General features: G+C 47.1%; 1 protein-coding gene across 13 annotated transcripts in view; it reads left to right on the plus strand.

The window, feature by feature from the left end:
* Positions 1-17,170, plus strand: part of KALRN (kalirin RhoGEF kinase) — a 653,766-nt gene that overhangs the window by 136,376 nt on the left and 500,220 nt on the right. For all 13 annotated transcript variants that reach the window (XM_030884807.2, XM_030884808.2, XM_045287542.1 and 10 more), the window contains one exon: positions 13,327-13,401. In XM_030884807.2, the coding sequence (XP_030740667.1) occupies positions 13,327-13,401 (75 nt within the window). Of the gene's footprint in view, positions 1-13,326; positions 13,402-17,170 lie in introns of those variants that run through there.

Genomic DNA, 17,170 nt, shown 5'->3' on the forward strand with positions numbered 1-17,170 from the left:
TCCAGCAATGTCGCTCTTGCTCATAAGCTCCTTCCTGAATGCTGACTAGTTCCTTTTGGTACGGTGACTGTTTTCTTGCCTCTTCCTCTGGTGCTTCCTGCATTGTTCAGTATTTGCTCATAGAACCTTTCAGTATCGCAACTTGAGGCTTGAATGTTTTCTTGAGTTCTTTCAGTTTCAGATATGTTGAGTGTGTTCTTCATTTTTGGTTGTCTAAATCTAGGTTTTTGCACATTTCATTTTAATATTTTACTTTGTCTTCTAAAGCAGCCCTTTGATATTGTCTGTTCAGCTCCTTCACTTCATCAGTTTTCCCATTTATTTCAGCAACTCTGTGATTAAGAGCAAGTTCCAGAGCCTCTCCTGACATCTTTTATTTTTATTTCTTTCCTATCTTTTTAATGACCTTTTTTGATTTCTTTATTAATGATGTCCTCAGTGTCTTCCCATAGCTCTTCAGGACTTCTGTCAGTAGTGTTTAATACATCAAATCTGTGTTTGAGATGTTCTTGAAATTCATGTAGGACATGCTCAAGGTCATCTTTTGGCTCTTGTGGACTTGTTTCTGTTTTTCAGCTTCAACCTTGATGTACATATGTGCAATCGGTGGTCTGTTCTTTAGTCCGTCTGCAGCCTGGTTTTAGCTGCTGTTATTAAGCTTCTCCATAGTCTCTTCCCACCGATGCTGTCAATTTGATTTCTGTGTATTCCATCTGGAGAAGTCTACATTTATAGTCACCATTTGTTTTGTTGAAAAAAATAATTGTTATGAACAAGTCTTTGGTCTTGCCAAATTCTATCATGCCATCTCCAGTTTCATTTCTATCACCAAGATTGTCAGGGTACCTGCCCTAACACATCATCATAGGTCCGGTAGGTGCAATTGTACAGTGATAATAAGTAAAGATTATAGTAAAGTCATATAGAGCATGAGAGATGGAAGAGAGATTGAAATCATGGAGTCAGACGCATTTCCTCATAGCAATGCTCACCTCAGCCTCACTTGGTGGTCCACGTGGAGAAAGAGATATTTAATGCTAACCACGGCTTTTATATTCTGTGGGGATATACAAGCCCCCAAATTGCAGGTGAAGACGTACGTCACAGGAAGGAGTTGTGCTATAGGTAATACAGTAATGGGAGGGGGGGTGATCTAGGGGTATACACACAATAGGAAGAGGAGGGATTGGGGGTATACATGTGGCAAGATGGGCAGATCCTACATTCAGGATGGCAGCCTAACTTGGATGTCACTGAGCTGATTTGATCTGTTCCCTGGCTCAACTGATAGAGACCATTATCAATAGGGTGTGAACTCCCACTACAAGGAAACATATTGATGACTGCAAGCCTTCAGGAAGGAGTAACCTATTGTCCTTAACAGCAGGGATGGGGCCTACTGACCTCCCCCCATAGGCTAGCAAACAGCCCTTAATGCTTGGCATGTCTTTGGGGGAGACAAAGATGGGGAAAGTCTCTAGAATTCCACACAAGATCATATTTTCCAATTGCTATTCCTTTTTGCTTCTAACTTTTGGATTCCAATCACCAATAATTATCGATGAGTCTTGATTTTATGTTTGCTAAATTTCCAACTGCAGATGTTGGTAGAATTCTTTGACTTCTTCATCATCAGCTTTAGTGGTTGGCGCATAAATTTGAATAATGTGCTTTTGATTGTATTTCCTTGAATTTGAATAGGTATTATCCTACCACAGATATGATTGTACTTCAAGATGGATCTAGAAATGCCCTTTCTGGTGATGAATGCAGTATCATTCCTGTTATTGTCCCATTCCAAGTATAGTAAACCATGTTTTTCATTCAAAACGGCAAATACGACCCCATTTAGCTCACAAACATCTGGGATATTGATTTTCATTCATCTCATTTCGTTTTCCTAGATTCATACCTTGTTCATTCCAAGTTCTGACTGTTAGATTTTTGCAGCTGTTTCTTCATGTTTGAGTCATGCCGCATCAGCAAATGAAGGTCCCAAAGGCTTTATTCCCATGGGCTTTATTCCATTCATGTCATTAAGATTATCTCTTTGAGAAATCTGTTCTCCCTCAGCCATATTTTGAGTGCCTTCTGATCTGAGGGGTGCTATCTTTTGGCACTATATGCTAGACAGGGTTCTCTAGAGAAACAAAGTTAGGACGTTTATATATTTTTAATATATAGGGACATATAGATATACAACATGAAGGAATATAATAGCTAATTAGTCAACACAGCAGTACAGAGGGCTCAATTCAGCTCACTGCTGTGGGATAGTTAATATACTGGATGTCCTTCATCTCACGAGGTCTGCTGGGTCCAAGGTCAAGGAAGCAGACAGCTGAGTCTTCCCTAGGACAATACAGGCAGTCTGGCCACAAGCAGAAACAGCAGGGTGGGTCACCAGCAATCTACAGATCAGAAACTTAGTGAAGCAGGCCGGATAGGATGTCAAACTCAAGAAATGCAAGATGACAGGATCCAGCAGCCTCAAGCTCAAGCAATGTACACACCAGCAGTGTGGTGAAGCAGGTCTCGAAGGATCCTCAAGCTCTAGTGACATGATCCATGGGTTAGCTGTTCTACAGGTAGTGTAGCTCACAATTTGGGTCAGAGAACTAGCTAAAGCAGCCTCATGCTGGTCCGATCACCAGAGAGCAAGAGAGAGAGGGGTGGGGCTTTCCCATTCACTTATCTCTTTGCCCTCCAATCAAACTGTGACCTTATTAATCCCACATGTTCCTATTGTCTAGATGGGCACAATAAATCTACCTATCACACACTATGTCTGACAATGTTCTGCTTCTATTCATTAGAACTTCAGTATCTGACAATGTTTCTATGCATACGTTTTTCAGTGGCTAATTCCTCCAAAATGGATAGCCTATTTCTTCTTTATAGTCTGTTCTTATTTTAGAAGTTCTGTTGAAACCTGTTCACTTTGGGTGACCAAGCATCACAACAACACATCAGCTACCACAGTGCAAAAAACTGATGGATAAGTGTTGGGAGAGTTATTATGCTATCATTAGGCTAAAGGCTATTGATATGCATACTGGGGACAAGGGAGGAGGATCTCAAGTGAGGGTCCAAGGATCAATCCTGAACTCCATGGACGTCTGCTCCTGAGCATCATGGTAGCTCTCTCTGTTTATAATAATAACCAATGAGCCACTACTGTTCAATAGCTGACTCGTATTCATCAACAAGGCACTAATGTTCTGTGTTACTAAGGAGCTGTCCAAGAACAATGCTCACTCTGACAAAAAAAACAAAACAAGAAAGCTACAATCATCACTATCACCCAGGAGAACCATCAGTTTAAATAACCTGGTCTGCTAGGAAAGAATCTATTTTTTAAAAGTGGAGGGTAGGGTGTAAGCCTTTCTTAAGTGGCCATTTTTTCCTTGTGTGTGGATTATACTGAACAATGTTACTTTCCTGGGGACAGAGGCTGGAAGGGAGTGTGTGTGTATGTGTGTGTGTGTGTGTGTGTGTGTGTGTGTGTTGCAGCTGAGGTCTCAACTCAAGCTCATATTAAATCTTGTGAAGAATAAACAGAAAGGGTTTGCTCATTAGCTAGGCTTCGAGTGGTGTTACCCACATGCTTAAAAGTGCTAATTATTAGTGATCTTTAATGGAGCTAATTTAATGATAGCAAGTGTAACAGATTTCTACTCTTCAAAAGTAGCCCATTAGCCAGGCCTTTATATCTAACATTGACTGTAGAGAGTTGGTGTTAAAATTGGCCGCAATTAGAGTTCTGGTGGAAGAGTGAGAGATAGAGAAGGATGGAGACAGAGGTAGTGACAAGCACAGCAGCGAGTGGAGAAAGAGCCCGTGAGTGGATGCAGGGCTTTTTGCATGGAAGGCATCATGGCCCTGGATGCATAAGCGTAGGTCCCTGGGTCACCCATTAAGCTTAGCTATGTGCCAGGCCCTGGAGATGTCAAGGTAAGCACTCAGGCCCTGCCCTCAAGGAGCTTTTAGAGTCTAGTTAGGGACTCGGATGCAGCAGCAGACGGAGACAGCAGAGTGTGGTCCTTGCCACGTAATGTACAGACAGAGAATCCAGCATAGTTCAGGTGGTGGTGGAGGCAGTATGGAAGGAACGCTGGGGAAGGTACACAAACTGTCATGCAGGGTACCCCATGGTCGTTGCAAGTGCAATGCTGCAGAGTTGAGAGAAGGCAGACCTCTCTTCCCCATTGTGACAAAGACCGCCCAACCTGCTTATCATCTCACGTCCCTGGCTACTGCTTTACCCTTCCTAAAGACTGGCCAATTGGCATGGAAGATTTGAGTTTTTAGCAAGTTCTCAAAGGGGAGCCCTTGTAAATTTCCCCTCCCCTTTTGGAAACTCATGGGCCAGCGTTCTATTTTGTAACCCATGGGTCCCATGAGCTGGCATTCACTTGACGGCAGCAGGTTGGGTGCTTCGCCTTGCTGTGAAATCAGGTTAGCTGAGGTTCACTGCTCCTTTGCTTAGGAGCTCCAAGGCTCATGGCAGGGAGGACTGTGCCACCACACTGCTTTGCCTCCATGGCTACCGCCTGGGGAGGGAGGGAGGTACTGGGGCTGACTTGACACAGGTGGATGGAGGTGGAGAGAGAGGCCTGTGGGGACCCTGATCTCACTGTGGCTGGTGGATTCCCAGGATGGGCAGAGACATGTGGTTCTCCATGCTGTGTTATAACTTACTGACGTAAAGCTGCCCCGTCTCGTTCTCTGCCAGATTTATTCCTTCCTCTCAGCGCACACTTCCTCCCTCGGTGGTGATGGGTTTAACGAGAACTCCAAGGAACATATTTATAGCCACTGGAGGAGTTCTCCAGCAGGCAGTTTCCTCAATAGCTCATTAGTGTCTGTACGGAGGAGACAAGAACAAACACCTTCATCTTTCTCCACCTCTCCAGCTCTTCAGCTCTCTCTCTCACCCTATTTCCTTGTCATTTTCTCCCACGGTTGCGACCTGGGTCTCCTCTTGGGTTGTACAGAAAAGGCAAGGGAGTGGGGTAGTAGAGGGAGAGAGGGTGAATGGAGACAAGATTCGTTGCCTCTGCCACTGACAGATCCTCTGCCACTCCCAGTTGCAATGATCGTGGCTTCTCTCCAGGGCTTTGCCTTAGTCTTTAAATCTCTTCCTTTTTTGACTTGGTTCTGTATTGGATCTTTATGGGTTCTCACACAACTTGTCCACCTGCTACTGGCCTGTCTGAGTCTCCGGAGGTAACTTACACACAGTCTTCTTACTTCTCTTGGAACTTTGGGAGAAGATAAAAAGAGGCAAAATTCCAGGGCCCCCTGCCTCTGCATTGTACCACCAGCCTCAACAGTTGGCATTTCTCCCAACCTCCTCATTCCTTTGAAGCCAGAGCAGAAATGAAGTGGAGGTGTGGGGCCAGAAAAGTGTTCATAGATATCATTTTCAGACCAAGCTGCCCTGATTCCTCACCTCCAGTTCACCACCCTCAACTCTGTCTTCTTAGTACCCATGTGTGCTCAGTTCCAATTCGCTGTCTTACCCCCTCTTTATTTGGCTTTTTTTTTTTTCCCAATTCAACAGGTTCTACATGTATAATTCAGTGCCATTATTATACTCTTCATGCTGCCCAGCCATTATCGATATCCTCTCCAATTTCTTCCCCCACTGCTACCACAAACTCAGTGGCCTCTAAGCAACACCTCTTCCTCCTTCACCCTTGGTAACCATTCTTTCTTTTTTTCAGTAGTTTTCTTATATAATATTCATATATCATAACACTCCTATATTTAAATTGCTTTTAAAGAGTTGTACATACATCATCACAATCACGTCTAGTGCTCCCTCCCACATTCATTGTGTGTTCTCCAAATCCCCTTACCCTCCCCACCCCACATGCCTCCTGCACATCCCCAGTAAACCATTGCATCAATTATTTATTGTCTCTATCCAGCCACTCCATCTGTGCTTCACAAACTGGGAAACCCAACAGAAACACACACACAAAAACAAAACCACCAGAAGAAAATAATAAAATAATAAAAAGATAAAAAGAAAGAATCAGAAAGAAAAGACCACCATCCATATTTTAAAAGACAAAGAAGAAATGTCTGTTGTGGAAAAAAACAAGAAATACTTGAGCCTGGAGCAAATCCAGGTTGGGTCAAGAGGGACTTCAACTGACCACGTATCTATCACATTATACCATGGCTTGATCCACCCTATTAAATTTTGCAATAATCTCTGTCTGATAGTAAAACTATGTTGAGTGTCTGTCTTGTGGCTAGAGAGGCTCTGCCACCGGCTTAACCCGGCTCGACACTCTGCAGATGGACTGGGGCTCCGACCGTCCTTCATAGCCTTCTACAAATTGGGTGTTCACAGTTTCAGCTGTGATACTTTTCCCTTCGTTATATTTGGATTTTGTTGTTGTCATCTTTGGATCACACAGGCTGGTGTGCTCTTCCATAGGGGCTTAGTTGACGCCTCACTTAGATGGCTGCTTGTTTGAATACAAGCTTTTAAGACCCCAGACACAATTCCAATCGATAGCTAGGCACCATCTGCTTTCTTCACCACACTTTGCTGTAGCACCTTATCTTCAGTGATCTCTTCATGAAGGCAAGTATTGAGCAGTTCAACCTTCTCTGTATGGCAGGTACTGTGCTAGATGCTGGAGTAGGACAACAAATAAGGCCTGGCTCCTCCCCTAAGGGGTCTGTTTCAGTTACAGGGGGAGTAAAATAAAAACAGGTACATTTCACTCAGGACTGATAGAGTATAAAGGAAACATCGGGAGTGGGCATGGGGGGGGTGGCACCCAACTTGATGATGGGTGTGAGAGAAATTCAAAAGGTCGAACAACGGAATGGCGCGACTGAAATTAATGTTTCTGGTGAAGGAGGAAGAGGAGTCTCAGATGCCTTCCAAGTCTCTGTCAAGAAACTCAGTGGGTGCTGGAATGTATCATCAGGTGTAGGGATATCATTGAAGGGACTTGGTGTACAACAACAACAGGGCAGCCCCGTTGGAGGACAGGGTTGGGGGGGGGTTCTGCCAGATGTCTTCATTGGCTCTTTATACTGAGCCTAGGAGCCTCTTGGTGTCGAGGCAAACTGGGTGTCGTCTTAGGGTGGAAACTCTCAGGTGACAGACCTTGGGCTTCCCTCTAAGGGAGAGAATCCTGAGATTAGCACTGGGCTCTCATTATGGGTGGAGCTCCCAAGGCTGGGGGTGGGTGAGCTGTGCTGCTCCTTCCTCGTGTTTCTTCCATTTCACCCAGGGGTTTGCACCTTTGGGTAGTGGTGCAGTTGGGTAAAAGGGTGGACATCAAAGGATTTCTTGGTTTTCCAGGACCATCTCAGAGAGGGCATCATGGTCTTGAATTATGATCATTGACCATCCTTGTGATTCTCAAAAGCAGTTGATAAAGCAAGGCGCTGAGGGTTGAGGGGGCACAGGACGCTGTGTTGCAAAAAATTTTAATTTTGTCCACGAGGGAGTGATTTAGCCTAATGAAATGTTGTTGGATAGCTTCAATAGGTGTTATTCATAAACATTCTGGCAGCTGGTTCTATAAGGTCAAAACAACATGGCATGATCTAGTCTTGCTGTCCTTGAGGAGGGATTTTTCTGTTTCTGGAATAACCTTTTTTATTCCAGAGTTAAATTTGAGTGGTGAGTTCCACCGTAATGGCTGAATCTCTGGACTCCCTGAATCGTTGCGAGGGGTCTTCCCCTCTTCCCATGGGAAGCGGGTTCGGAGGTGGTGAGCAGCCCTAGATCAGACAGGGGAGATCTTGCTTAGATGCAGGTTTTTGCTATCGCTGTCTCTGAGATAACTCTGGAATTGAAAGTCATTCTGTTGGTCTGTGGTGAGTTCTGAGATGCTGGATACCCACCAAGTTCCTAGGTGATGCCTGCTGCTTGAATACTTTAGGACTTACCTTGAGGATCACATCTCCCCTTAAGATTTTCACTCGGTGCCTTATCTCTGATAACACCTTACCATCTTTATTTGCATGTGTCTCTTTCTCTGCCTGAAAGTACCTTAGAGAGTGGGGTCCATTTCTTATGTACGAATCCAAAGTGTACCCAGCAGGTGCTCAGTTACGATTTGAAGAAACACTGATGTGGGGTATAGGAAACTGACCAGAGGACACCCAAACCCAGGTTTGGCCACATATTTTCCTAAGCGTGTGGGACACTCCATTCTAAACCAGGCCTCACTTGTGCAGTCAGTGACTTGGTGCCACCTTTGAGCCAGGCTTGCATGGTGGACACCATGGGGACAGAAAGGAAAGAGGAGCGGAGACCCCGGTGTTGAGAAATGTGCCATCTACTTGGCAGCATCTATAGAATGGCAAGTTCTCGCTCAGTGCAAATTAAAGGGCTGTCACTCAGGCCCAGAAGGCCTTAAATAGTCCAGGGCATCCAGGCAGCCCTCACCTCCAAGTGTTCCTTCCATAAATACTCATCATTTTTGTTTGTTTGTTTGTTTGTTTGTGTCTCTGCTCCTGGGAAGCGGGGTTGCTTTCTGAAGGAAGTGAGCATGAGGATCACAAATCACCCAGGTGCCTCGGGAGGCGCAGAGCCATTTCAGAGAGGCAGAACATCAGGCCCAGTCCTGCCCTTGCTGCCCGGCCTGGGGACCCGCGTGAGCAGGACTGGCCTTTCCCACCGGACAATGATGAGTGGAAGCAGGCCGCTGTGATGTCAGCATAACAGCCGTAGAACAAGGAGGAACAACCTTGAGCTCTGAGAAGAGCCATGCTGGAGAATCCCGTGGAGGCGGTGGTGGGAATTTTTATTTCCCTAATAGATGCCTAGCATTTTAACTTTGCTAATTAACAGAACAGCGGGCTTGCAATGCTGACAGCAGCAGGGCACAAACGGAGTGGGATTAGCATGGAGTGCCCGGGATGCATGCCTTTGTCCTGAAGAGAAAGCACAGCACCCAAGGTGGTTCTGCTTCATCAGGGCCCTGCAGTAACCCCAAGGGCTTGGGGCTTGGTTCTTTAGCAGTAGCTTGGGGCCTAGTGTTTCAATAGGTTTCTTTTTAAACTTTTTAAAATTATGGCTCGGGCAAAAGTTTACAGAGCAAATTAGTTTTCTATTCAACCATTTATATACATTTTGGCCCAGAGCTTTCGGGGCAGCCCCCCTCAGGGTAACAGCGCTTTTCCTGCCTCCTCTCGGGGGTCCCCATTTCCATGGGTTCTTCTTCCCTGTCCCTTGTCTTCTGAACTTTAGTTTGGGGCAAGTGCTTCCCATTTGGTCTTCGGTGGTTGATTATTCTGAGGATCATGTTCCTCGCAAGTGTTACTGGGTTGTTCACCTTGTGGCCTTATCTGTTGTTCTATCCCTGGGGATAGGTTCCACTTTAGGTTTGAAAGGGGTGCTGAGGGCTATGGTCTTGGAGGTTCCAACAATGTCTGTCAGTCCAATAAATGTGATATGTCTTGTGAGTTTGAATTTTGTTCTACATTTTGTCTTCCATTCTGCCCAGGACCCTCTGTGAAGCCCATCAGAGCAATTGACCGTGGTTGCCAGGCCCCATCTCATCCTTCTGATCTCCGTGGGGCCAGAGGGCCTGGTCTGTTAGTCCTTTTAGATGAATTGGTTTCTTGAGTCTTTGACGTCTGTGATCTTCTTTTCTGTGCCCGTGGGGAGGCCACAGGTTGCATCTCAGATGTGCCCGTGGGGAGACCACAGGTTGCATCTCAGATGGCGTCTCACCAGCTGTTAAGACCCTGTTTGTTGCTGGCCTTGGGAGGGTGGAGGACATTGTCTTGGTGGACTGTGTCAGTTGTCTTAACTGTTATGCCAAGTGGTGGGGCTTTTCTTTTTCAAGGGGGAAAGCTGGTCCAAGATGGGTTTAGACTATTCTATCAAATACACCTTGCATCAAACACAACAATTGAAGTTCAAGCCTGCCTGCCTCTAAAATATGTACTCTTCACAGAAGTTATTTCATCATTTCCCCCTCGGTTTTGGTTATCCAGGCCACCTGCAAAGTGGTGGTAACTGGAACACACTGATCTCTGAAGTGCTTCCAGGACAAGAGTAGGGTGGGAGGCTAGCGGAGATAAGTTTCACCTCTCCAGGGTGTACCGACTCTTCTTAGGAAACTCCTTCCCCAAATATTTCCCTTCAAAACATCTTGTTCTTTCTGATAATATGAGAAATTTCAGGGTCAGTAAATAGGAGGAAGAAAAAGGGGTTCAAAGGTCTTGGAGCATTATAGGTGGGTGGTACCTTGGATGGCCTCAACTCCAATTACCTGAACTTGGTGTGGAGGATGGAACCACTGACCTTGAGCAAGTCACTTCAAAGAGGGTTAACATTCCACTCATTTATTCTTTCATCAAATATTTATCAAACATTTACTATTAGTCTGTAGAGACACGTACCTGGTAGTGAGAACATGTTGCTATTTCATTGGTTCTGTTTGAGGTAGCGTTCAGTGAACTTACCCTTTATTACATATTCCAACAGCTGGCTTCAGAAGGACCCTGGGGAATTGATACATAGGATCTTTAGCCAGTGCAAATAGGTTTTGTATGCAAGGTCTCCAACTTCTGGGCTGCTGGGCTAATTAGTTTAGCTCTACTTAGCTTTACATAATACATCTATCGTGGAAGAGTTATTTGTAATTCAATTTTTTGGCAAATGAAACACTAATTTAAACCAAGAAGGGAACTTTTATTTAAAGAGACCCTGGAGCAAATCTAATGCGAAAACATCCTGATGTTGTCATTGTTATTGGAAATTAATATCCCCTAGTTAAGGATTTGTAAACCTGGGCTTTAGATTTTCTTACAGATGGGCACTCAGCCTGGCAGATGGCCAGCCGTGGTCTGCATTGGGCAGAGAGGACTCTGGCCTGGAGAGAGGAAACACCAGCGATCTTAGAAGAGCCCAACCCAAGACACCAACATTCCCTGGGCCATGATTGCAACCTGCATGGGCCAGCTATCTGTTTTTTCCTGTGGTCCTTTATACCCAAGGGGAGAAGGGAGAGGGTGGAGCAGGATGAGTGGGGTCTTTAGGGTGTGGTTGGAGTTCACTCTCCAATGTGGTAAGGCGGTGGGCAGGAAGGAAGACAGGACAGCTTTTTACTTCCTTAATAGGAAAGTTGGATGTCTTCCGTCATGGCAAATTTGAATCTCTTCCATACGACCCGGGGAAGCAAGTGCAGTTAGGTTGTCTTGTGTCCTTTGTTGAGCCCTTGGGTGATGTACAGGGTTAATTTAAGCACGTGTTGACCAATGGAAAGCTTAGATGTTTGGATCCACCCAGAGGTGCCTTGAAAGGAAGGTTTTCCAAAAGGTCACGGCTGTGAAACCCCCGGGGAATGCAACTTGATGGAATCCATGTGGTGGCAGCTACTTCCTGGCTGTATACTTGAACACAGTACAGGAGTGGCGAAGAGGTGGGAAAACTAGGAGAGGAGCTCAGGAGAGAAAGAGGGTTATGCAGACGCTGGTGACCCAGTAATATCTCCTTTGTGGGAGCCTTGCTGTTTGTGCTCTTGTGTGTTGTTCTGGAAGATGATAGGGCTGTAATTTAATGTACCACAATGAAATGTTTTCTATAGAGTTTAATAGTGTGCATAATGGTGGAGAGAAGATGGTGAGCACTCGATGTATAGAAAGTACAGCCATCCTTTCACACAAAGAATTGAAGCTGACACTTACGTAGTCTGCACAGCCTACTATGACTCGTCCGTGCCCAAGTCTCCATATTGGAGGAGGGTACAAAACAAACAAGCAAACGATCCGACAGGCTATGAGTTCTACTGGTAAAACCTGTCATCATTCATGCTGATCCTAATTCATCTCTGCAAGTGAGCTTTTTACCCCTGCTAGAAGATAAGAGCATAGAGATGTGTGGGAACAGAGAGTAGAAAGCTCAGAACAATGCTTACAGGTCCTGAGGTTGGGGCTGCCTTACTCTGGCGGCCTGTTTCCCGTCTAGCCTCGTGACCTTCTCAAGTCAGGTCCCCAACTTCAGGCACTGTGGAATAACTTGTAAGGAGAAGCAGCTGATGAATAAACAGGCCGGCTCTTTTCTTTTTTTTGCTGCGCAGGGCCTGCCCCCGGGCCGGCCGGGGCGCGGGGCCCGCGCTGCCGGCTCTTTTCACTTACTGATTGCAGGAGAGAAGAAATGGCTTGAGACACTTGGGAACTGTGTTTTGGGTTAGAGTCTGAACTTTGACCACAGAAGCAGACAGCAGGGTACACCTCCCTCGGTGTCCTGAGTCGAGTGTGCAGTAGGCTTATTCCCTTCCACAGGCAGGGGCTCAGCTCTGGGGTGTCACCAAAACTCCCCAGGGGCTCCCCAGAACAGTATTTAGGGACTAAAGCAACCCTGGCTGGGACATTGCTTCCCAGCCTGGCTCTTGCCTGCGTAGGTTGTTAGACTCAGACCCCAAGGGAGGAGCTGGGGAGTCAAACAAGCTCAGGAGGCACCAACCAGAGGGGTGTCCATGGTCCCTAGTTATGTCCCACTGAGCTGACACAGAGTCTCGTACCTTCTGGGGCCCACTGTGTGGGGAACGCACAGCAGAGACCCGGTGACAGCTGGAAGGGCTGTGAGCGTGGGCTGCCTGTCCCTGCCTGTCCGAGTGGGACACTCTGAATGAACCAGGCGAGTGTGGAGGGCTGGCCGGGGTGTGTGTGTGTGTGTGTGGTGGTGGGTCCTTCTGTTCCACACCTCTTGCACTGTGTGGCTGGTCTTTGCTTCCAGGCATATCTTTGCTTCCCAGTGTGAGTGGGCCCCAGGCCTCTGCCTTCAGCTCCCTAGCAGGAACTCAGAAAGGACGTAGCCATAGAGCAACAGGGAGCTGAAGACACCGGTGCCTCCCCCTCCCAGGTTACTGGTACCTCCTCCCTCCTCCTGTCTGTTGATGAAGATGCCAGAGAGGCAGAGGAACACTGTGCAGGAAGGGCTTTGAGGCAACAGCTTTGTGTTTAACTTCGGTCTGACCTTTCCCGTTCGTAAAGTGAAGACACACAGTTTACTTTGAAGACAGGCAAAATAAATAAATAAATAAAAATTCAGGGCACTGTGATGTACCAGAGTCTTAGCTAGCTGTGTGCATGGTGGTAGGGGGGCAGGTATGATTTGGACTGACCCTCCTTTGAAGAGACAGAGATGCGCCCAAACCCTTGTTCACCTCCTGTGTCCTGGTATCACGGGGAAGTGCCCTGGACTCTGGGCAGAGCTGAACTCGGCCTAGCTTTCTGACCCATGCTGGAGTTGGGAGGCTGAGGGTGGGACCCAGAGAGTCAGTCAACAGGCCTTCTTCACCTGACTCTTCCTGTTTTGTTTTTCTGCAGGATCTTTTCGGAATGATGGTTTGAAAGCTTCTGATGTCCTTCCCATCCTAAAGGAAAAAGTGGCCTTCGTGTCTGGTGAGCCTCTGCTGAACTTTCCTCTGTCATTGCCCTAGGGAAGGGTGTGTGTGTGTGTTTTTGTGTGTGTATATGCACATATTCTCTTGTACTGTTCACACGGCTGCCTTTTGATCCACATCCAGGTTCCGAATGAGTAAAATTAATATGCTGGAATTCCATTCTTCTCAAACGATCCATAGTTGGTTATGATGCACACAATTGAAAGCCTTTGAGTAGTCAATAAAAGACAAGTAACCAGCTTTTTCATATTCTCTGCTTTCAGCTAAGATCTATCAGATGTCACCAGTGATATCCATTATTCCACGTTCTCTTCTGAAGCCAGCCTGCATTTCCGGAACTGCAACTGTTGTTGGGCTTTACTAGCATATGATAGTAATGATATGTACCTATAATGTATACATTTTATTGCATCACCTTTTGGGGGTATAGATATGGATCTCATCCCAGTAGTTGGCCAAGTTTGTACCCATTCCAAAGAGAGTTGCCTTGGAAAGCGACTATCAAATATTTCTTCCTAAATTCTCTCTCCCACCCATCTTATGCACCTGGATCTCTAGATGTTTAATTCAGGGACCAGAAAACTATAGCCTGCAGCTCGCCATGTGCTTTTGTCAATCAAATGTTATTGGAACGCAGCCAAACCAATTTATATAGTCGATGTATTAATTTCCTATTGCTCTTATAACAAACCGGCACACAAACGTCTTAAAACAACAGAAATTTGTTCTTCCTCGGCTCTGGAGGCCGGCAGTGTGCCATCAGCCTCGTGGGTCCCGGTGAAGGTTTCTCAGGCTATGCCGCCTCCGGAGACTCTAGAGGAGAGTCTGTTCCTCACCTTTGCCAGCTTTTGGTGGCTGCCAGCATTCCTCCGCTTGTGACGGCAACATTCCAACCTCTGCCTCTCTGGTCTGTGAAGCTTCCTTCTATCCCTCTCTTGCGAGGATACTTGTGATTGCACCCAGGGCCAACCTGGATAACCCAAGATAATCTCCCTATCTCAAGATCCTTAATCATATATGCAAAGTCCTTACTATAAAGGCATTTACAGGCCCCAGGGATCAGGGCCATCCTCAACCTGGCACAGTCATGCTGCAATGGCAGGGTTGCACGGTTGCCGTAGAGATCAGACGGTCCTCAAGCCTATCGTGTCTACTGCTTGGCTCTCTAGGGAAAAGCTTGGTGACCCATCACGTGGATGAAGTCTTTAGGGCAGCCATCCTTAAACTAGAAGCTATACCAGAATCACTCCCAGTGCCGGTCCTAGTGCTCCTGGCCTGCCTGCCACAGCACTCTCGATTTTCCTTCCTAGATGCAACAGTGTATTGCAGCGGCCACACACAGCTCACAGACATGCTCATTACTATGGTATTATTAAGAAGTTACCAGATTATAATTCCGGTGAGCCATGCTCAGGATACAGTTGTTTGGTCAGGACCTGTCACAGGGTTCTTAGGGCTGCTGAGGCAGTCAGCTCCAGCTCTGCCGGTCCGATTGCTCAGAGGCGCCCCACTCCACAAGCCAGCCTTCTGCCCCAAAGCACTCACCTTTACTTGCGGGAGGGCAGTGGTTCTCAAACTTCCTAATGCCGTGACCCTTTACTACAGCTCTTCATGTTGTGGCGACCCCCAACCATAAAATTATTTTCATTGCTACTTTATAACTGTAATTTTGCTACTGTTATGAATGGGGCAACCTCTGTGAAAGGGTTGTTTGACCCCCAAAAGAGTCGCCACCCACAGGTTGAGAACCGCTGCCTTATATGGGCTGGGAAATCCACTGCTCTGCCTTATGCTCTGACTCCTGGCTCTGCTGACACGCTTTTGGTGCCAACGCTGTCGTCCTGGATCAAGGAGTTTCACTGTGTAGGGGTCCTGAGGTCCAGAGGACGCTCTACCCCTAGATAGCCCTCGTAGTGAAATCCCCCTTCCTGCCTCTGAGATGGCGCCCTTTAAATACAGCAGGATGGCAGTCGCTGACTGCTGAACCATTTAATGCAACCATTTTCTTTCCCAACTTCTTACCCCGACCCATCAGGGAAAGGTAGTTTGGTGGGAGTTACAGAGACGGTGGCTAGGGGAACCACGTGCAGTAATTCACTGCCCAGCAGTTCCATTCAGGTCCCATGGATCAGCACCTCCTGTGGCCCCTAGAGCAGGAGATGGGATAATGCTCATTGGATGGGCGAAGGATCACATTGTGGGAAACACACCTAGGAGCTGATACCTCGTGGAGAAACCCTTTATTTCTGATTGATTAGCTGGGGAGTCCCCAGGGAAAAGAGGTATCGTTTCCCAGTGCAGGGGTTCACTCCACAAGCACTGCAGGTTGGGCCATAAAAGAAAGAAAGGAGAGAGCAGTTGACTCCTACCTGAGAAAGCCAAGCACCTGCTGATTCGGGGAGTAGGGGTGGGAGGGCAGAGCATCCGAGGAGAGTGTACATAAGTCATCACCATAATACTCGACACACTGCCATCGGGTCAGTGCTGACACCTAATGACCCTAGAGGACAGGGGAGAACAGCCCCTGTGAGTTTCCAAGACTGTCACTGTTGACAGAAGTGGAAAGCCCCATCTTTCTCCAGAGGAGCTGCTGGTGGTTTTGAACTGCCGACCTTGAGGCTGCCAGCCTGCAGGCCACTATGTAACCACTCTAGCAACAGGACTCCATCATAAGACTAGAAGAAGAAATAGGGTTGTGTTGTTGTTAATGCTTGTCAACAGGAGCACCTGGAAAGCTGCTTTTCCCTGTTTGTCAGGGGCCTGAGTATCGTGGTAGGGCGTGCACTCCCAGGGGGCCCTGGTGGCGTAGTGGACAAGCATCGGGCTGCTAACCACAAAGTCAGTAGTTTGGAACCACCAGCAGCTCCATGGGAGAAAGGATGGCATTTTCTACTCCTGTAAAGATTTACAGTCTTGGAAACCCACAGGGGCAGTTCTACCCTGTCCTATAGGATTGCTGTGAATCAGAATTGACTCAATGGCAGTGCGCTTTTTGAGTGAGTTCCCTGTGGGTGAACATGGCGGAGCACAGGCTGAACAACCCCCGGGCAGCATCATGTGGCAGAGATTCCAGGATGAGCAGAGGTGCAGACAAGTTACTCCCCCGTGGTCTTGGCTGCTTGGACCCTGGTGTTCCCTGAGCACGTGGAAAGACCTTGTGCATATGTCCAGCCACTGGGCAGTGCCAGACTTCTGCTGGTGTCTTCGCCCCGGGTTTCCAAGACGGGGTCTACTCTTCTTTAAGGAGCCTGCTCCGATCTTTGCCTCCTTCTTCCTTCCAGCTTAGTGCGGTTAGTCTTAATTAGTGTGGTCTACTGCTGCTCTGTCACCTGGACCAAGGAGGTTGACTGTGCAGGGGTCTCGAGGTTCAGAGGATGATCCACTCCTGGCTCTGGCTGGTAGTGAAATCCCTCTCTTGCTTCTGAGATGGCTCCTTAATGAACTCTTCCTGCATTCTGCTGGCAGGCTCATTCTCCCAATGGTTTCATGTCTGAAACTTCCTCTATGGAATAGAACTTTTCCACACCCTTCTGCCAGTATGACCCTCCCATGTCCTAAACAAGTTTGTTCCTATTAGGACCCTCCAGGTGGCCTTCCAAGGAGCCCTGGTGGCATCGTGGGTTATGTGTTGGGTTGCTAGCCAGAAGGTCAGCTGTTGAAAACCACCAGCTGCTCCATACGAGAAAGACGAGGCTTTCTGCTCCCGTAAAGATCTACAGACTTGGAAACCCAGAGGGGCAGTTCTCTTTTGCCCGACAGGGCGGCCA

Source organism: Echinops telfairi, unplaced genomic scaffold (genome assembly GCF_000313985.2).
Source record: "Echinops telfairi isolate 266 unplaced genomic scaffold, ASM31398v2 ScPeMD7_17;HRSCAF=63, whole genome shotgun sequence".
Lineage (NCBI taxonomy): Eukaryota > Metazoa > Chordata > Mammalia > Afrosoricida > Tenrecidae > Echinops > Echinops telfairi.